Source organism: Tupaia chinensis, unplaced genomic scaffold, assembly GCF_000334495.1.
Source record: "Tupaia chinensis unplaced genomic scaffold, TupChi_1.0 Scaffold000094_1, whole genome shotgun sequence".
In the NCBI taxonomy this organism is placed as follows: Eukaryota; Metazoa; Chordata; class Mammalia; order Scandentia; family Tupaiidae; genus Tupaia; species Tupaia belangeri.
Genome location: NW_006159556.1, coordinates 2,605,819 through 2,630,306, shown reverse-complemented (window position 1 = coordinate 2,630,306; position 24,488 = coordinate 2,605,819). Strand labels below are relative to the sequence as shown.

Genomic DNA, 24,488 nt, shown 5'->3' with positions numbered 1-24,488 from the left:
CGGACGGGGAGTTCCAACAAGCACACATCCTCATGCTGACACTCTTAAATTTCTCCTCCAGTGCACAGAAAGGAGCACCGTCTGGGGACGCCTGGACGACTTTGGTCCTAGACTCAAGATTATTTGTTTTACTGTTCAAATTCTGTCTTTTTATCACTTCACATTTTCCCTAACTCTTGCGGTATATGTCTAACTATCATCTTATTTATTTATTTATTTATTTATTTATTTATTTATTTGGAGAGATTTTTGCTCTAGGACACGTGAGCTTGCTAGAGAGAAAGAGTCAGAAAGTCAGAAATCACTCCCAGGGGGGATGGCCACATGCAATCCCTTCTCCTCCATTCTCCTCTCAGGATCTCGGGCACAAACACACAAGCACCTGGGTGTTTTAAGCTGCTGAGTCGGGGATTCAAACTGCAGTTGGCCATGTGGAAGTCTAGCAATGTAACCGTTATGTCACCTGCTGGTCCCAACAAAGTTTATTTTCTAATCTTATTAATAATGAATGACTGAAATAAATCTTGTCCAAATCAATATAAGAAAACTTGATTGTGCAGTTGTGCTCATGTGGAAATCTCAGTAGCCCCAAAGAAAGGCTGTGCTGGTGTGGATGGCACCAACACCTTCACCACGGTCCCTGCCAGGCTGGATGGAGCACGTGCACCCAATTCCTTCCTGCAGCACCCTCACTACCAAGATTCTACCTCATTTCTATATGCCTGGCAAAGAACAGATTTTTAAATGAATGAAACTGACCTTTTTTATATAATAAATATTACTTAAACTTCTTACATTTTATTGTAGCTAATCATAACACGACCCAGATAATATTTTCTTATAAATTAAAAAAAAAACAAATCACTTACAGCAAAATGAATGATGTATAGTCTTAGTCTATCTGCTCTAATGCTTATTTTAAAAAAATGCAATGATGACTTTTGTCAGACATTACTGACTCTTTATCTCATTTTGAAATATGGTCATCATTGGTTTCAAGGATATTGTTTAGTTGGTTGCTAAGTTTACAATGGTCCAAATGAAAACAGTTGTTTTTTTTTTTTGTTTTACTGTAGTTTGCTATAGGGCACGTGTGCTTCTTGGGGCTGGAGAGTAAAAAATAACCATCTTGGGGGATGGCCATGTTGCAATCCCTTCTCTATTCTTCTCTCGGGATTTTGGAGACACACACACACACACACACACACACTGTGTTTTTCAAGCCACTGAAGTTCAGACTCAGTCGTGCACCTGGCTATGAGGGATCCAGCTACCTTAACCTCCATGCCACCTACTGGCCCCACGAAAGGAAAACTTCAAAAGTTTTCATCTAAATACTGAAATGAGCAAGAATGAGAAGGTCTGACTATAAAACGAGGGCTAATTGAGTGGTATATTTTAAACAGGAGAGAAACGCAGGCCCCAGAATCGAGGCCAACTCACTTGTCTCTCCCTCGACGAACTTCATCCTGCTGCTTGGACTGGCGGCGTCGCTGTCTGGCGGACGTGGTAGAAGATGCTGACGACGTTCCAGATTCAGAGTCCTCTGAGCTTTGACCTCCAGAGCTACTGACATCAAAAAGATGCTGCTCTACAGCTGACCGGATGGTTCTTTCTAAGAGTCTGGTGTAAAAGGAAGCTATCACTCAAGCAGTCAAGTTCATCAATGATTGACTTAAAAAATATGTGCCCAAAGTTTTGGAAATATCAGTATTGCCAGTGGATGGTCTTTAGAACTGCATGAGCAAAGACTTTTGCACTGTGTGTTAAAAACAAAGCTGAAACAGACAAATTCCAATTTGATAACTCTGGTTCTTGTCTTTGTGAGTCCAGGATTACTGAAACTCTCAGAGCGAGTGTAGCAATGACTACGAGGCATTCAGGATACGAGAGTCATTTAACATAAGGCAGAATGAGGAAAGCTTTTTTACCCTCAAAGAAAAACAATGGATCTATTCTAACAAACAAAAGATTCCTCCTGATTTCATGCCAGGCATGCACAGGAAGATGGTATAGTTTGCAAAGTAAACTGGCACAAATAATTCTGTGATGTCTATTATCTATATGGAATCCCCCTAAGATAAAATTACATAAGGAATAATTCTATTTTGGGGAAAAAATGACTAGAACAATTAAAACTCGCAACAGCACGGCATAATTGTTCTGATCCTCTTTTCAGTCATCTCAGGATGTATCACTGAAGCCCTCACCCCAAACTATATTATTGAAGTTGGAAGAACTGTTTTATTTCTTTCAACATGAAGAGATCAGATAAAGCCAAGAGGCTGAAAAGAGTGTATGATAAGACATAAATGATATCATTTTTAAATCTGCAGAAGCTTTCAATGCATCTAAACTTTCTTTTATCACCATGCTGTTGAATTCTGAATAAGCTGGCATGGAAAATTCTTAATGTACACTCCTCAAAGCATTTCATTTTTCTTCATTTGAAAAAGAACCCCAAATTTATATTTTTTAAATGCTCAGGATGAGAAATAGCATTTATTTAAATAAAATGGATTTTAAGAACCTTAGAGTTTCCAAATACAGTTTTATAATTGACTCAGATATTTCATTCAAATTTTATTAAAAGTACTTTTAAGACAATGAGCATGTATAGTCTAACCTGGGCATTAGACTTTATATTTACAACTCTATGCCCCAAATCATTTAAGATTGCCTAATTACCATAGTATAGAGGAATATGAGTAAATTAAAACATACAAACAACCTGTGCCTTTTCTAAACTATATGAGACGTGTAAGAAGGAAAGGTTATTAGGAAACAAAAATGGCAGGGATATGTCGGACTTGATACAGTTTGGGAGTCTCTTTAAAAGCGACAGAGCAGGCTGGCCCTGCTGCCTCGTGGTTAAGGAAGCTGCATCCAACATGGCTGACCAAGTGGTTTGGATATTGGCCCAGCGGCACTCTGGGCACAGGCACATGCATGCCCCAAATCTGGAAAGGATGGAGAAATGACTAGGGACTGCTTCCTCTCTCTCCCTCTATCTCTGTCTCTCTGGTAAGTGCATATGCCCTCTGGCAAAATTAAAACACACACACACACACACACACACACACACACACACACAACCCTGACAGAGCTAAGGGAGGTCAAGCCTACCTTCTGGTTGCTTCCTCACTCAATATGGAAGGAAAAAAAATTCAAACCCATCCTGTGATATCCAAATTCATCCCAGTCAGTGCTTCTGGTCCTTTTCCCTTCCTCCCTATCAAATTATATCCGCCCTACATCCTACAACTGATCTTTGCTAAGAGAAGATACCCCCATAGGGCCCATTCATGTCTTAGCCAAGGATGGAAAGGTGGATGGGAAGGTCTTGGGAAAGGAGATAGTCATTCAGACACTTAGGAAGACAGCAATAATATGAGAGATAAGGTCCCAGCGTTTAGGGAGCTTACATGACTGTAAGGCAAGACAAGTGATAAGCAAACAATATAATTTTAAATATTGAGAAAGTCTCTAAAATATTGAGTACAAGATTGGAGAATGACTGTGGGTAGTCAGGGGAAGATTTTTGGATATTTTTTGTTTGTTTGTTTGTTTGTTTTTAACTGTTTAATGCTCACTGGGAAACTTTAATTTAAAAACTTTTTATGGTAATGTGAAAAAATAAATAATTAGGAATCCACGTACTCGAACACATCTTCAACTATTACCAATATTTGAGCAACTTTGTCTCATCTAACCTTATCTATATTCTTTTTATTAAATCATTGGTAGTACTATTGTTATTTTGCTATTTTGAAGCAAATCCCTGACATCATTTTAAAGAATTATGCCACAGGGTACATGCATGTGCATGAGAGAGAAAAACAAAGAGAAAGAGAGGAGAGGGAGAGAGAGCGAGAAAGCACTGTCCATTGGGAACTGGTCACGCCATAATCCTTTTACCTCCAGTGCTCCATCATGTCGGCATCCAGGGCTGGGATTTGAAACCTGGTGGGCCATGTGTGATTCGGCTTTCTCTGCACAGTGCTTAACTGCTGTGCTACAGAGCCAGTCCCATCTTATTTTTTCACCTGTAAATACTCTGGTTTGCTTCTCTTACAGAAGAGACTTAAACCATTTAAAATCACAATGCCATTACATACTGATATAACTATCAGACAGAGTGAAGGATCGAACTGGCTAGGCTGAGAAACAGCCAGCAGGAAGGCTTTGAGACTTACTCCAGTGGGGCTGAAGGCTAATGAGCAATGTGACCAGAGAGATAGGCGAGGGCAGATGACCGGAGTTTGGATGGAGTCTAAGGGCAAGTGGATGCCTTTGGAAGAAAGAGGCACAGGATGGACATAATTAATAGAGCAGAGCCCGTCCCTGCCCCAGCGGAGAAAAATGGACTTGTTGCCATCAGTAATCTGTCCTCTTTTTTGCATCCCCATTAGACTATAAAATCTGTGACAGCAGAGGCCAAGGCTTACTTGACCTTACATATTTGATACTAAGTGGTACATTGCAAGCACTTGATAAACACAAGCTCAGTAAAATATGGTAGGCAGTAAACACATGGCTAATCCTTGAACCCTTAATTATATTCTCCATTGCAAACTCCCTTACAGAGCAGAGACTGCTTTGCAGATATTGACTTTGATATTATTTTTAATGAAGTAAATCCAAAGTTCGTGCTTTCTTTCTTTCTTTTTCTTTTTAAAGAATTATTTTTATTTAACTTTACTTACTTACTTACTTATTTATTTATTTAAATATGACCAGAGAGGGACAGGGCAAGAGAGAGAGAGCGAAAGTGAGAAAACAGGCCCCCAGGTCCAGGACTCGAACTGTGGTTAACCATGTGGGAGTCCAGCGCCTTAACCACCATGCCACCTTTCTTCTTTTCTTTTTAAAAAAATTTGCTCTAGGGAATGTGTGCTCAATCAGAGACAGAGAGAGAGAGAAAGTAAGAAAGCACTCCCCAGAGAGATGGCCATGCCATGACCTCCTGCACTCTGCTCGGGATTTTGGGTGCACATGCATATCCATGCACCTGGTGTGTTATTTTAAAGTCACTGGATCTGGGATTCAAACCACACAGTCAGCCATATGGGATCCAGCTGCCTTAAGCACCATGCCATTGGCTGGGCCCCAAAAGCTCCTATTTTCAAAGGGTGGAGTTGATGCTCGTCACAGCACACACAGGGTTCAGTTCTTTTTTAGCCCTCTCCTGCTTAGGAAGTTAGCTCAAAGTTGCTGGTGGCTTATCAGCTCAGTCTTCCAACGCTGTCACCATTAGAATTGCGTTTTTGTTTAATGAATGAGAAAGGGCATAGAAAAACGAAAACCACAAAAGTCCAACCCAAATAACTTACTCTCCAGTTGTCGACACACTGCTGACTTGGGAAACATGAGCACTGCAGAAAAGAGAAGGAACGTCAGGTTAGGCAAAGGATCTGAGAGGGTGACCCAAACATCAGAGGGGACCATAGGCTGGAAGGAGCAGGTCCCAAGTGACCCCTGTCCACTGACAGATGCTTATTTTCATTTGTTTCTAGAAACGGGCTGCTTATTCCTGAGCAGTGACTTTTCTCCTTTGGGAAGAGGTCCATGGCAAACCATGTCCTAGCTGACCTCAGACTATCGCCTCCTAGCTCTCACCCTAATGCCACAACCCAAGTTCAGGGCCTTTCCATTTTCCTAAAATGTTAATGCAATCACTACTGACCACCCTCCACCCTCCGCTGTTTCCTGCTCTCACCAGCCCAAATCCATTCTACCCCAAACTCTTTTCTCCCAGGCCTACAGACAGAAGCATCTTTCTAGAACTCTGCTCTGAACTGTGTAGAGCAGCGGTCCTCAATCTCGGGGCCATGGACCAGCACCAGTCTTCATAATAACAAAAATGAAGCGCACAATAAATGTATAACGTGCTTGAATCATCCTGAAACCATTCTCTGATCCCTTTCCCACCACCAACCCCCAAGTCCATGGACAAATTGTCTTCCACAAAACCAGCCCCTGGTGCCAAAAATGTTGGGGATCACTGGTGTAGAGGCCATCAGGGGCCATGAGATACAGAGAGCAGGGAATGAATACTGGTCTTCCCGTGATTATTTCTAAATCATCTTTTCTTTTTTCCCCCTAGTCTGTCTGTTGCAGGGCATGCACATTTGCTGGAGAGGGAGAGAGAGGGAGGGAGAGAAAGAGAGAGAAAGTAAGAAATCACCCCCCACTCTTCCCAGGGAGGAAGGTCATGCCACAAGCCCTTCTCCTCCCTTTTCCTCTGGGGATTCTGGGCACATCTGCACGCGTGCCCGATGTGTTTATCAAGCTATCAGGTCTGGGATCAGAACCATGCAGTTGACCATGTGGGATTCAGCTACCTTCACCACTACGCCACTGGCTGGCCCAAATTTTACCTAGTAGTTGTAATAGTTCTTTTTTCTTTCTTCTCTGTAGAAGACACTCAAAGAAAATCTAAGCTGTTAATGATCAAGATTGATATTGGGTTGTCAGAAAGTCATGATGTTTTCTTCTATGTTTTCCTATGGAAAAGTGTGTCACGACTTCCGACAACCCAATAGTTGCTACTCTGTGACTTGGAACGTTTAAATTCGCTGCTTTGGAACCATCCCTCAGCTTTCTCTCCCATGAAGAATAGAGCTCATCTCCGTCAGCATCTCAGTGCCTTAAGGGATTGCATCCAGTGTTTATGGTCTTTCAGCACACTCCCGATCACTACCACCGCCATACACTAGGCAGAGTATTTATCATCCCAGAGGTGATCAACAAACACTTCCTCTTCAGCCCCAGACAATGTCTTTTAGCTAAAGCTGTAGCTCTTTGTCCCAGCCACAGACCATAGCTGCAGCCCAGAAAAATGCCATAAAATCGTGCTATTGTGCAAAACAGAAACTGATGGGAAGAATCATACACTCAACTAGAAAAAAAATATATATACATTTAAGAAACATCATAACCCTTATTGAGACCTCACTGTGTTTCAGATATTCTGCTAAGTATTTTTTCCATGGGACCAGCAGATGGCAAAATGACTATGTCATTGGACTCCCATGCAGTCGACCATGGTTTGAGTCCCAGACCTGGCGGCTTAAACTCAGCTGGGCACGTGTGCGTGTGTGCCCAAGATCCAGAGAGGAGAATGGAGGAAAAGGGATTGCGGTGTGGCTATCCCTCCTGAGAGGTGATTTATCACTTTCTGTCTCTCTCTGTCTTTCTGGCGAGTGCATGCACCCGATAGCAAAACCTCTCAAAGAAAAAAAAAAAAAGCATTTTTTTCCAGAAAGCTCCCCATTTACCGTCTACAATATCTCTATGAGGCAGGTACTACTGTTTTCCCTATTTTCAGATGAAGAGGTTAGAGAGGTTCAATAACCTGCCCACAGCGATAGAAAACCCTCTAAAAAAAAAAAAAAAAAAGCATTTTTTTCCAGAAAGCTCCCCATTTACCGTCTACAATATCTCTATGAGGCAGGTACTACTGTTTTCCCTATTTTCAGATGAAGAGGTTAGAGAGGTTCAATAACCTGCCCACAGCCATGGAGCCAAGAAACAGATGAGCTGGGATTTAAACCAAGAAAGTTTGAGCTCATAGTCTAAGCTCTTAATCACATGCAACTGCCTTTCAGTCATTACTCACTAGAAGAAATACTCATTGGAGTCATCTTTGTATATGGAAGCCTCGATTTAGGCATTTTGCTGCTTTTAGTCACCGCCATGGCTCCCCTGCCTCACAATGCCTGTTATTCACAGTGGTTCCGTGGCGACATAACCAGCATTAAATCCTTTGCTGTTCTATCCTTAACTGGAACAGGCCGTCCCTGCCTCTGATGCCTGTGGCTTACCCTCTAAAGCCAATACTGTGTAATTAACTCCTATATTCCACTCAACACAGTTACGCAACCTTGATGGGGCAGGGACCAATATGAATAATGACTCAGAGGGAAACGTAGAAGGAGGAAAAGAACGTAGATCTGCAAGATGCTAAAAAACATTCCAAAGACCTATCATTAGCTGGTCAGTCCCCACGCATCCCAGAACGAAGAGATGCATTTCTTCCCCCGTCTACGCCCTACTGATCTATTCCTTTTGTCTACTAAAGCAAGGCTGACGTTTTTATATTTCTTTTATGAAGAGAAAAGGGAGACAAAGGGAGAAAGGTGAGGAAGAAAAGGTGATGACAACAAACAAGGCCAGGCTCTGAGGTTACTGAGTCTCTAAATACGTGCTTCTTGAGCTTTCCCCAGGATCCGTGCTACACAACCACAACCCAGGTGTAAATCTAGGGAAGAGCTGAGATCCTCCAGTTCTGGTAAATTCCCCACAGATTTTGTGGATCCGTGGGAGACACTCAGAGCCAGCACGTCTCTAAATCTCTACAACTAAAATTCTCCAGAACTTCAATAACTGAGATATCACCACAGCTATATTTAAAATATTATAATCTAAGGAATATAAGTTTGATATGGAGAATTCATCCTAACCTCACTTAATAAAAGTCAACACAACAAAATGTCCAGCCCAGCTTACAGGAAAATGACCTAAGCCATCTAAATCAGTCTTAAAACCCTCTCTCAGAATATAGAAGTAAGTGGATAAATCAGCAATAAAACCAAATCATTAAATCATAGTCACTTTTGCTAGTATATTTATTAGAGGACAGATTTATGATTTTATTTTTGCTTTTAAATAGTGCTTTGGAATTTCTGGTGTATGTTACTTGTCCATAATTTCATGTTCTTTTAATAGAATTTCTATAAAGAAATATTCTGAGAAGAGAATACTTTTCCATTGGGAATTAGAAAACCAGTTCTGGGCTTGGCTTTGCAGGAAATGAGCTGAACTCACAGGTAGGTTGCTGGTTAGCTTGGCTGCTGTAGGTTGGTTATCTTTATACAGAAGATAAAAATTTTGGCTAATGATCTCTGGCTTTGTTTTATTTCTACAAATTTATAATGCCATCTCAGAATCAAATTTATTGCCCAAAAGTTTAAATTATTACAAAAAGTTTTAACCACATACTTAGTTTTATGATAAAGTCTCAGTCAAATTGATGTTTAGTGGGTATGAAATGGTTTGGTTAAGTATCTGACCACCTCTGTTAATGAATGGGACATGCTTACCAATTCACCACCACCAAGATTTCTTTTTTTTTTAGAGAGTTTCTTTTCTTTTTTTTTTTTTTTTTGCTATAACAATATTTTTAAGCATTTTTTTAATTTTCTATTATTTTATCACATATTTTAATTTGACCAGAGAATGAAAGAGAAAGAGAGAAAGGGAAAGTGAGAAAATAAGCCACCAGGTCCAGGACTCCGACTGTGGTCGGGCATGTAGGAGTCCAGTGCCTTAATTACCATGCAGCCTGCCGGCCCCAGATCAACACTATTTTACAGCAAGATTTTCTATGCCATAGAAGAGAACATCCTAAAATAAGAGAACACACAGAAAAAGAGAACACATGCTTTTTCAAGATGTCTGGGTTTTATAGATTTGAAACTTCTTTCTTTTTATACGTAGCCTTCTTTATTTCAAAGCAAGAGATCTAATTAAAGAATCACTTGTCAACCGGCATCTGTGCGTCTTATCACATGCAAATTTTCGACTAATATTGCTGAGCATAATTGGCAGAAGGGAACGTAGTTTGAGTTTTAGCTATTAGAAATAAAGACCAAAGATACTTCAGTATGTCATAGACAATATTTCAGAGCAGAGTTATAATCTATTTCAAATGACCATGTCAATAGGGTATTCAGTTAGAGCAGCATGGACAGTGTACTTGGGCACTGAAACTGACCTTAATGCTGGGGTCTACACAGAAGCTTCTTTCTTCCCATTTAAAATACTTGCTTTATCAATATTAAAAAAATGAACTCAACATAATTTTTTTTTGCAAGTCAATCAAGAGCTCTGGAAAAAAACCATGTTATTCTTAGCCATATGCAGGGGGTGGAAAAACAAGCTACATATAGATAAAGGAAAGCTAGCCTTCACTTTATCATTTTTGCTTATTGGTAAATGCCTATTTGTCTAGATTGTTTCTATAGCATGTGTGCACCCACCAGGGGAGACAGGAGAGACAGGGAGAGTGGGAATGTGAGAAATCACCCCTCATGGGAGGTGGTCATGCCGCAATACCTTCTCCTCCATTCTCCTCTCGTTATTTGGGGCACATAGCATGCACCTGCCCCTGGTGCATTTTGCAAGCTGCCAGGTCTGGGGCTTGAACCTACTAGTCAGCCATGTAGGATCCAGTGCCTTCACCATGCCACCTGCTGTCCCACTTATTGCCTTTTTTTTCAGTATGTGTCTTCCATGAATCAACTATAGCTATGGAAGTAATCTTTGTTTCTGTCATTGAATGTTCTTAGAAATCTTGGGACCAGCAAATGGTGTAATGGCTATGTCGCTAGACTCCCACGTAGTTGACTGCAGTTTGCGTCCCGGACCCGGTGGCTTAAACTCACGCCAGGAGCGTGTGCGTGCGTGCCCAAGATCCCAAGAGGAGAATGAAGGAGAAGGGATTGTGGCGTGGCCATTCTCCCGGGGAGCGATTTCTTGCTTTTTGTCTCTCTGTCTCTGTCTTTCTGGCGAGCGCATGTGCCCTATAACAATGACAACAACAACAACAAAAAAAACTCTTCAAAAAATATATATATTGTTTTAATAGGAATCAAGAATTCCAAGAGACTTAACATTTTTCTCTAGTTACAGTTACTCAATTTATTTTTTAATGAGTAAAGGTTAAAAAGACAATTATGTAATATTTGTTTAAATAAGTTAAATGGTCTAACTAATCATCAAAAGAGCATAAAACTCTCAATTTGTGTAATAAAATTCAGTTTTTAAAATATCTTAAAGCTGATATGCAGGGTCAACATTTATAGTAATTGTAACATTATTTCTTTGCAATTCTACAGTGGCTTTCTAAATTAAATTTTTCATAATTGTAGTTTATTCTCCAGTGTCATACATTACAATATTTATTCCCTTTGTTTTAACCATTAGCTATTTTTATCACATGCAGAAGTTTAATGGAGCATTCATATGTATTTAAACTCTGATAACAAAGTTGCACTGTTGTTCTGTGGTGATATGAGAGGCATTGGAAATGAAAATCCTCACATTTTGGTTTTAAATTGTATACTATGCATGACATATACCATAGATTGAAAATATACTACATGGGGCCAACAGGTGGCATGATGGTTAAGAGGCTGGATTCCCACATGGCTGACCACAATTCGAGTACCTAACCTGCTGGCTTGTTTTCTTACTTTCCCTCTTTCTCTCGCCAGTGAGTGAATGTGCCCTATAGCAAATTTAAAAATAAAAATAATAAATAAAATGACATGTTATTTTAAGAAAAAATAAGAAAATATACTATGTAGATATGACTCAGTAGGAGAAAAATATCTATCCTTATTCTTTCTCTAACTTCAAACTTTCTATTCCTTTAAATATCAGGCCTGATTTGAAGAAAATTGTTCTTCATGCTCTATTTTGATAGTATCGGGTCATTGGAAAAGTTACTGTATTTTTCTATGCAAAAATGCATCATGACTTTTCTAATGACTCAATATATTAAATATTTTCTAACCAATTAAATATATCCCATCCAAATATCAAACTGCTTATCTTTTATACACTTTCTTTTATGACTTTATCAGAGTTTCCTGTTTTATATATTTAATATGTTTTAGTTTGCCTAAGAAGGCATTCAGAGGCCAACTTGTAGTCATGTGGTTAAGCAAGCCAGATTCTACATGGTTGATTTTGCTTTGAGTCCCAGCCCTGGCAGTTTGGAAAACATGCTGGGCTGTGTACACCCAAAACTCTGACAGGATGGAGAATGGAGAACGCATTTGAGTATGACCAAGTCCCATTGGAGGGTGTTTTTTCTCTCTCTCTCTGTTTTCATTTCTCTCTGGCAAATGCATGCACCCTCAGGCAATAAAAAACCCCCCCCCCCCAAAAAAAAAGGAAGGAAGAAAGAAAGAAAGGGGGAATTCAGGGACCAGCAGTTAGTGTAATGGCTATGTCGCTGGACTCCCACGTAGTTGACTGCGGTTCGCATCCCAGACCCAGTGGCTTAAAACTCACGCCAGGCACGTGTGCGTGCATGCCCAAGATCCCGAGAGAAGGGAGGAGAAGGGATTGTGGCATGGCCATCCCCACTGGAGGGTGATTTCTCACTTTCTGTCTCTTTGTCTCTCCCTCTGTCTGTCTGGCGAGTGCACGCACCCTATAGTGAAAACCTCTCCAAAAAAAATAAAAAAAAGAAAGGAGGAATTCAGAGTTTTTTTTTTTAACTAATATTCTTATTAAGCAAAATTATGAAACGTAATGGAGAGTTCATATATGTGCAAAATACTGTGCACACTGTAGAGATGAGGAAATGCAGGTTCAGAGAAGACTAGTATTTCACTCAAGGTTACACAGCTCCGACTTGATCGATCCCTCCTGGCTTCAGAGTCCGTCCTTAATAAGGTCACATTCTCAATCTCAAATGATACTTCTGGGTTGTCGGGAAAGTCACGACGCATTTTTGCATGGAAAAATATGACTTTCCTGATGACTTACTACTCATATAAATTTTTGGATATGCATCTAGTTTTTATTCTTACAATTGGAATACATTACTAAAAGTGTGTTTTTGGACTCAAATGGACTTTTCTTCTTCTCCAAATTAATATATTCTAGAAAATATTTTATTTCACTTAGATTTTCATGGTAATTAGTTTAAAATGGCATAAAATGGTATCTACCCTCTTAAACAACCATCATATCCCCTGGAGGAAACTTTAATTCTGAACAATAATACTGTTCTTTTTCATGTTTACTAGATTTTCTATTTTGCGATTTCATTTTTTTCTCTTTCATAATGTACTTGATTTATTTTTTTCCTTTTCGTTTCTTGTCTTTTTTTAAGGGATTTTTGCTATAAGGTGCGTGGGATTGCAGGAGAGACAGGAAATGAGAAAGCAGTTCCCCAGGGGGATGGCCATGCCACAATCCCTCCTTTTCCATTCTCTTCTTGGGATTTTGGGCATGCATGCACAGGAGCCTGGAGTGAGTTTCAAGCCACCAGGTCTGGGATTTTGAACAGAGGTTAGTCATGTGGGAGTCCAGCACCTTATCTACTATGCCGTCTGCTGGTCCCACTTGGTTGATTTTTAATAATTTCTGCACTTTATTGATTCCTACATAGTTTTACAATTTTTTAATTTTTTTTTTTTTTGGCTATAGAATATGTGCACTGGCTGGAGATGGAGTTGGGGGTGGGTGGGAGGGTGAGAAAGCACTCCCCAGGGAACATGGCCACACTGCAATCTTTTCTCCTTCATTCTCCTCTCCGGCTTTTGGGCACATACACAGACACACTCTATGTGCTTTTCAATCTGCCAATCTGGGAATTGAACTAAGCAGTTGGCCACCTGAACCATACGCTGGTCGAAATTTTTAAAATCTAGCCTTAGACATTTGTAGGCTCTTATTCCTTCCTTATATCTGCCGTTCTGTATCTGTAGCCTTTCAATTATAAACCTATTCTCCCTTTACAGTTTCCTACCAATGTTTCAAAGTTGGTCATGCATGTCCCTGAACATTTTTTGAGAAGATTAACAATATATTACTTCTCCAGTTTTCCTCTGAATCATATAAAAACAATTCTATGAGATCTGTTTATATGCTGCATCCTCAGGGTAAGTCATCCTTTCCCTCAGTTAGTAACTTCTCTTCCTGCATCCCAAATAGTTCCTTTGTGTTTGGTGGTAGTTAAGGGGGAACAGTTAATCCAGGCAGAACCATTACCAACAGCCTGGGTGGGTAGATTGCTTTTACTTTATACCACTGTTTGTTGACAGATGATCCCTCTTAGTTTGAGACTTGCAGAGCCTGTATGAGTCTGCCCTATAATAGCTTATGATGCCTGCTGAGGTGTACTTGCTATTTAGTCCAATTTTATGAATAAGCTGAAGAGTAAGAAGCAAATTCGTAGTGTTTTTTGGGCAGTGTACACTTGAAATCACATATTAAATCCAATAATCTTACTTTTGTCCCTTTCTAAAATACTTTTGTTAAATGACTGAGCATTCCAAGGGAATTTCCCTCTCCTCTCATCGTCTCAATGTAGAATATTCTAGTTTTTAAATGGATATTGAAAATAAAGAAGCTGATGAGGGCAGAGAAGTGAAAGAGAACACAACTCAGCTGTGCATGGCTTAGAAAAGTTTCTGCTCAACCAAGGGGATGTCATTTGTTTTTCTGATCAAAGCAGGAGACAGTGGAAAAAATCCAAGTGTGTTTGCCACCTCCTTCCTTCTTGCTTTGTGGCCATCTGTACCGTTTACAAAGTGGAGCATGAAGTCTGCAAGATAAAAATGTGTTTCTCAGTCCATGTCCTTTATGATGGGATTGGTTAACAGATGGTTTTCTTTCCTTCTTTCTCTTTCTTTCTTTCTTTCTTTCTTTCTTTCTTTCTTTCTTTCTTTCTTTCTTTCTTTCTTTCTTTCTTTCTTTCTTTCTTTCTTTCTTCTTCTTTCCTTCCTTCCTTCCTTCCTCCCTTCCTTCCTTCCTTCCTTTTTTCCTCTTTCTTTCTTTCTTTTTTTGAGAGAGATTTTTGCTGTAGGGCACATGCCACAGTTGCTTCTCCTCCATTCTCCACTAAGGATCTTGGGCACGCACGCACACGTGCCTGGTGTGAGTTTTTTGAATCGCTGGGTCCAGGACTCGAACTGTAGTCAACTATGTGGGAGTCCAGTGACATAACCATTACACCATCTGTTGGTTCTGGTTTAATTTGCTATAGAGCTGCCTCTGTTTTCTGTTTTTTTTACACAATCATCAGAATTTCAATGGGAAGCTGGGAGTAGTTATATCAGGCAAATGTAGCCTGCTAACTGTTTAAACTAGAAATACACACACACACACACACACACATGCACACACACACTATTTTTTAAAGAATTATTAATTTAGTTTTATTATTATTTTTAAATTTGCTACAGAGCACACATGGGTACTAGAGAAACAGGGAGTGGGGGTTGGACAGAGTGAGAAAACAAGTTGCTAGGTCTGGGACTAGAACTGTGGTCAGCCAGCACCTCACCACATCACCTGCCAGCCCCAATAACTATAGATTTGATTAAAATCATAAGATTCTACAAAGAGAAGTCTGTGGTGAAGTAAGGAAACTGAGGAATGAACTAGCAACAGAACTAGACAGAATGGTTATAAAAGTGTTTTCTTTTTTGAAAAATTTTTGTCAGAGGGTGCATATGTTCACCAGAGAGAGAAAAAAAGAAAGAGAGAAAGCACTCCCCGTGGGGAATAGGCATGCTGTCATCCCTTCTCTTTTTCTCCCTTTTGGTATTTTGGGCACACATGCACACACCACCAGCATGCTTTTCAAGCCAGGACTTAAAATGCACTGTCGGTAATGTGGGATTCAGCTAGCCTAACCACTATGCCACTGACTGGCCCTACAGGTGTTACTGCAGAACAAGTAAATTTTTTCTTTGCCTTATTATGCTGAAGAAAGACATTTGAAGAGAAGTATTAACATTCATATAATTTATCTTTGTCAGTACAGCCTGAACATATGCTTAATATTTTCATTAACTGTGATAGAATTAAATCCAGAATCTATACCTACCTCTTTTTCTGATAACCAAGAGTATGGATTCTTGGATGTCTATTGAGTCCCTAACAAACTATATGCTGAATGGTAGTAAAATTTGTAACCATTATGCAGTCATCCTGCCGACCTCATTCAGTGGTTTTCAGGTAAGGTGAACATCAAAATCTCCTATGACACTTTTTGAAAATATAGAACCCAGTCCCCCAACACTTGGAATCATGGCCAGTGAGATCTGGGCATCTTTAAAGAGTTCCACCCACCAAAACCCAGAAAATAACAGTGTTGGCAAGGATGTGGAACTCTTGTGCATTACTGGTGGATACATGAAATGATTCAATGGTGTAGGGAAAAGAGCATGGCAATTCTTCAAAAAAAATCAAACACGGAATAACCGTATGATCTGGTGGTTCTGTTTCTGGGTATGTACTCACTAGAACTGAAAGCTAGTACTTGAACAGATATTTGTACACCCATATTCATATCATCATTATTTATAATAGCCAAAAGATGGAAGAACTTGGGACCAGCAGATAGAGTAATGGTACATCACTGGACTCCCACATAGTCAACTGTAGTTGGAGTCCTAGACTTGGCAGCTTAAAACTCACACTGGGTGTGTGTGCGTACAAGCCCAGAACACTGAGAGGAGAATGGAGGAGAAGGGACTGTGGTATGGCTATCCCCCCTGAGGGTTGATTTCTCATTTTCTGTCTCTCTATGTCTCCAGCAAGCATACATGCCCTATAGCAAAAATCTCTTAAAAAAAAAAAGATGAAAGAATTCAAGTATTCAGACAGATCAATGAATAATCAAAACACAACATATACATAGAATGGAGTATGGTTCCGTGAAGGAACCTGTATGTTCCAACATGGATGAACCCCAAGGATATTATGCTAAGAGAAATAAACCCATCAGAAACCAATAAATAGTACATAGTGCCATTTCCATAAGGTACCGATAGTGGTTACATTTATAGAGACAGAAAGCAGAAGAGTGGTTGCCAGGGACTCAGGGAGGAGAAAAAGAGGAGTTGGTGTTTTATGAGTGAGTTTCAGTTTTGTCAGTCAAAGAAGTGCGGAAGTGGAGGGTGATGATGGTTGTGCAACAATGAGAATGTGCTTAATGCCACTCAAATGTACACTCAGAGATGGTTAAGATGGTAAACTCTATGTGATGTGTATTTTATCAAAAATTTTTAAATGATTAAAAATGGTTAATTATATGTGACTTATATTTTATGAAGATAAAAGGAAAAAAAAAACCAAATCAAAACCACAGGTGGAGGTGACACATTGTCTCAGTTTAGAAATACTACTCTGCTCAAAAAGGACAAGGGAAATGAATATTTTTAATATGTAGTTATTTGTGTCTACAAGATGCCCAAATGCTTAGTAGATACTTAAACAGCCTACTTGTTTGTTTCTCATATTTATAGCTTGAAATAAGTTTGTAAACAAGTACGAGGGGACTTCAAAAAGTTTATGAAGGATGGATTTAAAGTTTGAGTTTATTTTGGTGTAAGAAAATTGAAATTCATGTCTTTTTTTTTTACGATATGCATTTTCTGTGAACTTTTTGTAGATCCCTTGTAGACTATTTGGCATACTCTAATCTCTCTAATTTGATAATTAGGGATTTTCTTTTTTACCTTAAAATGATCATTTAGAAAATACAAAAAATGCTTCTCAAGGAAAAAAAAAAACCCTCTAACTATTATATGCTAAAACTAATAAAGCATAGCAAAAAAAAATCATAAACATACAAACACTAGCATAAGTTCTCTGGAAAAAAGTTAAAAATGTTTTAGAAAGAAGCTTTATATGTATCAGTTTATAAGTTAGATCCCAGCTAATATCAAATAATATTTTAATTTCAATTTATCCAAAGCTAAATGTTTTTCTTTTATATAAATTCTATAGCTATACAGGTTTTATAAATTGATGGTATCACTCTAGCTCCATTGAGCAGTGATTAAGTAAGTTCTGTGAGAGGAAGCCAGAAACCACATAGCTCACCAGGGTTTGAGTTTCTGCTCTGGTAACTTGCAATATGGGTGCAGGGCACATGTGTGTGCCCAGTATAGCTTAATGGGATGGAGAACTGGCAGAAAACAGATTTCAGCATGACCAGGTCCCACAGAGGGAGTGCTTTCTACCCTTTCTTTCTCTCATGCATGCTCACACACTTCACCATTAAAAAAAATTGGGGGGGGAGTTTTTGAGGTTTCCTAGGTTCGAGAAACCCCAAATTAACAAAATCTTAAAGAATGAATTTGTATGCCAAGCAACAAACTTACAAATATATCTCTGTCTAAATCTATCTCTATGTACCTTAAGAAAAATTTTTAAAAATAATAAGTCATCAGAAAAGTCATGACATGGGACCAGCAGTTGGCATAATGCCTATGTCACTGAACTCCCATGTAGCCAACTGTGGTTCAAGTCCTGGACCTGGTGGCTTAAACTCACAGCAGGCACGTGTGTGTGTGTGCCCAAAATTCCAAGAGGGGAATGCAGGAGAAGGGATTGCAGCATAGCCATCCCCTCTACGGAGTGATTTCTTGCTTTCTATCTCTCTGTCTCTCTCTGTCTTTCTGGCAAGCGCACACGTCCTATAACAAAAACCTCTCCCAAAAAAAAAGTCATGACATATTTTTCTTTTTTCATATGCAAAAATGCATATGATTTTTAAGATGACCCAATAGATGAAATACTGAAATTGATTGTATGTCATTCCAAATCTGCTAAAATAGTAATTTAGCTTTGGTTTGTACCATATTAAGACTAGAGTTCAAATTTTATAAGACGGTCAATTCCAGTGTTTTGCTTGAGCTCTCAGTGAGAAAAAGGGAAAGTTTAGTCCAGGACTCTTGCTGGAAGACCAGCGTTGGCAAGCAAGCAGCAAGCACTCAGGTTGCTGGTCGGAGCCCAGTAAGCAGGAGGGGTTACTAGTACGAAGTCCCTGAAACATGTGTGTAGGATTTTGATAGAACATGGACCAACATCATTGTGCAGACAGGCTATAATTATAATCTAAAAATTTGTAAAGAAAAAGGACTCCAGGAATGGGATCAGACAGGATTGTTCCTGGCCACAGGCATAGAAGGTGCTATAGGCGAGGAGGAAGCAGGTAGCGATGGGGAAAGCAGAAAGCATAAAGAAAGAACTCTCGTCCCGGTGGAAATCAACCACAGAAATCAAAACCCAGGTTTGTGGACACTGAAGACAAAGAGAAGTGAAACTAGCAACAGATCCTCACCAGGTCGGACTGATGCCAGGCTAGGGAATGCAGACAGTAACAGGCTGGACACGGCACAGAACAGCAGCAAGTGGCTTTGATACTAAACCAAGCAACTGAGGTAGGGGCTCCCAACTTAGACTATGAAACAGACTAGAGTAAGGACATCCTTGCCGAGAACAGGCCTCACTTGAAGTTTGCGTGTTTATTTTGCTGCAATCTCACTAAGGGTTTAGCATAATCTGTTTTTCCCTTTCATTCCCATAGTCATTTCAACAGACTGGTAATCCCTGCTGGGCATCTGGAGAACAATGACACCTACTGTTTCAGTCACTGTAACTGCAATGGACTTGCCATATGGGATGGTGGCAGGTGTAAATTTGTAGCTATTTCCTTCCTTTGGGAAAAAGGACAAATGGCTATGTGGTGAGTTAGGTGAGGCTGGAGGAGCACTGATATTTGAGAAGACAGAGTTGTTGTCACAGACAATAATGTGATGTAGAATAAAAATACTGGAGGTGTGTGTCTATAAAAGCCCTATCTGATTACAGAAAGGTCTGCAAACAACTGAAACATACAGAAAAAAGAGAAAATAGCAAATTACAGGAACTGCAACTCTGTAAGGTGAGAAGCAGGGGCAAGGTGACACTGCAGTGGCCTCTCTGGTTCCTTGTTTTTGTACCCCAACCTTTCCACTGAGCCCCAGAAGGGCCTGGGCCCTAGTGCATTCATCATTATTCTCTCCATCCTGTCCTCTATCCCAGACATGGCTCTTACTGGTCCATACAATCTGCTGGTCTCCTCTCCTATACATATGTGATGCCCTGTATTACCTTTTTGCCTTTCTAATATCAGTTTGTCTGCTTTACTCTGATTTTAGGTTTTGTTTTATTTTTTTATTTTTTTATTTTGTGTGTGTGTGTGTATGTTAACAGATCATTAGGAAATTCACCAGTCTTGCAATAGTTTGCTTTGAAGTACTGCAGCAAGGAAATCCTAAGTAATAAAGTGGGGGGGGGAAGGAATAAAAAAGATAAGCAAGCTAACAGAAATGCATTTAAATATATTTAAAACATTTAAGCATTCACTTGCTCTTACTAGAGGTAGTGCAATTTATAATTTTTTTAATTTGTAAACTTTTTAACAGTGGATAAGTCATGTTTCTAGCCCTCAAAATCTAAATGAACTTAATCATAATTAACAATCATGTTTCCTTTCTTCTACTTAAATACTACATGCTAAAATAAGCTAGGAAAAGTTTATCTCAAACCACTCGTGCAAATAATTGGAAAAAGGACGGTCATGTTTTACCAGATTTTTCTTGTTTAATGTCAAATGGATATTAAAAAGAAGTTAAATTAACTTGTACCAACCTAATTCTTACATAATTCAAAATTACTTCAAAAATGAAAAATGGAATTAAAGTACAAGTATATTTTGGTGCAATACAATTTTGAAATTCATGCATTGGTTTTTCATGATAGGAATTTTTCACAAGCTTTCGAAGATCTTTCATAATGTTATTCAGAAAAAGAAACTACTTTTGAACTTTTAATTTCAGGCTAAATATACTAGTTCTGCAATTATGAAATAACCCTACTTAGTTTAAATGTCCATCATATGAAAAGAATACCTACTAGTAACTTTCCCTTTTTCTACTTTAAATGTGGAACACCATGCATAGTCATGCTTTTTTCCTATTTATCATGTTTTAGTCTTTAGGACTCAACACTGAAAAGCTCAAGCAGCTTCTGTCAAGAGTCCAGATACTATATTATTAATTTTCTTATATCCTATTTTTTTTTTTTGGCTTTCATCCTGTAGTATGGAATTTCTTTTCAAAGACTCTGCTATTAGTCAAATATCACAGTTCAGGTAACCACACATTTTTCACATTATGAAACACAATTGTGGGACCAGCTAGTGACATGGTGGATAAGGCAGATAGATCCCACATTGTCAAGTCCCAGCCAAAGTAACTTGAAAAACATGCCGGGTTCTGGGACCAGCAGTTGGCATAATGGCTATGTTGCTGGACTCCCATGTAGTCGACCGTGGTTCAAGTCCCAGACCTGCTGGCTTAAACTCATGCCAGACGCATGTGCACGCCAAGATCCCGAGAGGAGAATGGAGGAGAAGGAATTGCGGCGTGGCCATCTCCCCTAGGGGATGATTTCTCGTTTTCTGACTTTCTCTTTCTGGTGAGCGCACACACCCTATAGCAATAAACCTCTCCAAAAAAAAAAAAAACAAAACAAAAAAAAAACAACCATGCCGGACACATGGCGTATGTGCCCAAAATCCCAACAGGAGAAATGGAGGAGAATGATTGTGGCATGACGACTCCCATGGAGCTGCTTTCTCAGTTTCCCCGCTCTCTTTCTCCAGAGAGTGCACGCATCCTCTAACAAACTAAAAAACATGAAACAAAACCAAACCTCACAAGTATATGTCTAAAAAGGTATATACTTAACTTTCCCCATCTGCTTTTTATAGTGGTGGTCAAAATAAAACAAATACAATACTATGTAGAACACAGACTGACATTACCAGAGTAATAGAAATATGACATTCGGAGATGTTGGTTCTCATGAGTTGGCCTAATCCAGTGCCATCATCTCCAATCCTATATAAAACTTAATTTCCATTAGCACACACAACATAATTGCTTGTTTGATATGACTGTGTGGATTTACATAATGAATACCAAGTCACTGTGAACCCAGCAACAACACCCTCCTGTGTTCACAGTAATTGCATAGTTGAGCTAGCCCAGGGACCAGAATGTGCTGGTTTGGTTAGCAGGAAACCGAGATGAAGAACATGGACCACCAAGATTTCTCAAACCGAAACCTCAGATGTTCCCTGTCTCACCACAAAGCGATTATGTAACACCCTGCTAGCTGCTAAAGGGCAGAACACGACTAAAAAGCAGTTATTTGGTGAAGCCTGACCTCCTATGACACATTCCTGAACTATTGGTGGTTGAATAAGAGTCTATATCTAACTCTGAGACTTTTGCAACAAATCAGATTCAAACTAAATACACAAACAAATTGTGCATTTCCTATCCTAACATTTCTTTCTTTCCCTTTTTTTAAAGATTTAAAAATTTTTTGACATATGGTCCATCCGTTAACAGTCCATGCACTCGCTGGAGAGTGACACAGATAGACAGAGAGAGAGGAAAAGTGGTAAGTCACCCCGCAGGGGGCATGGCCATAACTGCAGTCCCTTCTCCTCCTCCCGGGATTCTGGGCATGTACACACAAGTGCCTGGCAGATTTTTTTTCAGGTCACCAGGTTCAGGACTTGAACTGCAAAGTCAGGCAGGTAGGATCCAGTGCCTTAACCACCATGCCACCTGCTAGCTTGACAATTTTTTAAAAACAATTATTTTATTTAACTTTATTTATTTATTTTGTTTTGATTAGCGAGGGACAGAGAGCAAGAGAATGAGAGAAAGAGAGAGAAAGTGAAAAAGCAAGCCACCAGGTTCAGTACTTGAACCACAGTCAGTCATGTGGGAGTTCAGCACCCTCAACCACCACGCCACCTGCCAGGCCAACATTTCTTTTAAATAGATTTCACAATTGTAGAAAGATATCAAATACAAAAAGAAACTGAGCATCTTCAATTGGCATAGTTATATGGCTTTGAAACATATCTTCCAAGCCTTTGAACTAAATAGGTAGTAAGGAAAGCAAGGCAATAAGAAAAACTTGGCTTGAGGTTGGGCCTCAGTTAGATGGCTTACCCAACAATCACATCAGTACAGCAGGCATCAATCACTGGAGAGAAGTCTCTTTTTCTAATTTCTTCTTGGAATTGTGGCAACTTAACCGGCTTTCATGGTGGTTGTTTTGGTTTTCTCAGATTTAGAAAATAATCCAGAACTCCATGAACTTGCTGAATATTGTTTCCCACTCCACTACTTCATAGAAAATTCTATAACACAACCCTAACCCAAGGCTTCTTCAGCGAGTGGGCCTTGTAGCTCACCATTCTACCCTCCCATCTCTCTCTGTGTGTATGTGTATGTAAAAGTTAGGTTTTCAAGAAAGCATGATGTAGTTTTCCAAGGACCCTGAATTCATGAGTAACTAACTCAGGGCTAATAGATGCCTGAAATTTCTGCCCTCCAGCAAACTTTCTGCCCCTCCCTAATTTAGTACCTTGAACATATTAGTACCTTGAATAGATTAGACTTCTGCTTCTCTGACTCTTCCCTTTGATGCTGCATAGGGTGGGTTCTGAACCCATTCTTCATCCAGAGATGAGACTTTCCTTTCCCCAGTTCCCCCATAAAAGATTATGTCCACCCCCAGTTGGGGCCGGAGATTCAGAGTGTTAACTCCTCTGTGCCTGCCGACATAATAAACAGTTCTCCTAAGCTCTCCGAGTGCTGCTTTCCATTCCTCAGCATCTGTTTTTTGCAACATGATGACCCAATATAAGGAGATAGAAATTCTTTTTTTTTTTTTTTGGAGAGGTTGTTGCTATAGGGCACGTGTGCTCGCCAGACAGACAGAGACAGAGACAGAAAGTGAGAAATCACCCCCCCCAGGGGGGATGGCCACGTCGCAATCCCTTCTCCTCCATTCTCCTCCCGGGATCTTGGGCACGCATGCACACGTGCCCAGTATGAGTTTAAGCCACCAGGTCCGGAACTCGAACTGTGGTGAACTACGTGGGAGTCCAGTGACATAACCATTACACTAACTGCTGGTCCCTTTTCTTTTTTTTTTTTTTAGAAATTCTTAATTCAGGTAACAGCCTAATTATTAGGCAGCTTTTAAACTTAAAATGACATCTTATTTTAAAAATTTAATTGACATTTCTGAATTTATAACATTTTGAACTCTATTAAACATTTGAAAAAATTTCTTAAACCAAAGATGAAAAAGATACAGCATGAATAATATTATGAGGGGCCCCCAAAACAAGCTTAGGCTAGCCATATGCAGTTGAAAATTATTAAAATAGACAAAAAAACCGAAACAAGTCTTAACCCTCCTCTATTGTTCCCTATAATAGAACAACAAAAATCAAATAAATACCTCAGATAGAAAGGTGACATAGGTCTTTCATCTTCTTGTGAACTAAAAGGAAAATAAATTTTCAATTAATTTGGTTTCTATGAATATAACATGTCAGTTTTACGAAAACTCTTATACCTGTCACGAATTTTGTTTTGACACACAACAGCTAATCTCATCATGAAGTAAAGTTAGTAAAACACATTATACATTGGACTTAGCCAAGGTCAATTACTTCTTCAAGGAAGAACTTCAAGAAAGGTTTATTTCAAAATTAGCCTAAGGCAAAAGTAATTCACATCACACTTTCAAGAGGAAGCTTTTTACTACTTTATTCTATAAGCCCAATTCAAGTTTTCTATATTTATTAAACATAAATCCTTTAAATGATTAAACTCAATGATCTCAACAAAGTTAACTGCAGCTCATTAACATGACAGATGAAAGTAAGAAACAGCTAACAAAACATTCCTGTTAAGTGTGAGTCACTTCAGGAATGATTCTCTAGCTAAGAAGAGCATATCACTAAACACAACCCTCCTGTCTTTGTACTTCTGAAGTTATTCTACTAAGTATTACCTAGCATA

The 24,488-nt window shown here is 39.3% G+C and overlaps 1 protein-coding gene across 5 annotated transcripts in view; it reads right to left on the bottom strand.

Annotated features, from left to right (window-relative positions):
* Positions 1–24,488, bottom strand: part of FAM13A (family with sequence similarity 13 member A) — a 249,625-nt gene that overhangs the window by 60,962 nt on the left and 164,175 nt on the right. For 4 of the 5 annotated variants that reach the window (XM_006143243.3, XM_027769857.1, XM_027769858.1 and 1 more), the window contains 3 exons: positions 23,923–23,964; positions 5,334–5,375; positions 1,444–1,623 (listed from right to left, as the gene is read on the bottom strand). In XM_006143243.3, coding sequence (XP_006143305.1) covers positions 1,444–1,623; positions 5,334–5,375; positions 23,923–23,964 — 264 coding nt within the window. The remainder of the gene's footprint in view (positions 1–1,443; positions 1,624–5,333; positions 5,376–23,922; positions 23,965–24,488) is intronic. The other variant, XM_006143248.3, reaches the window with a different exon arrangement.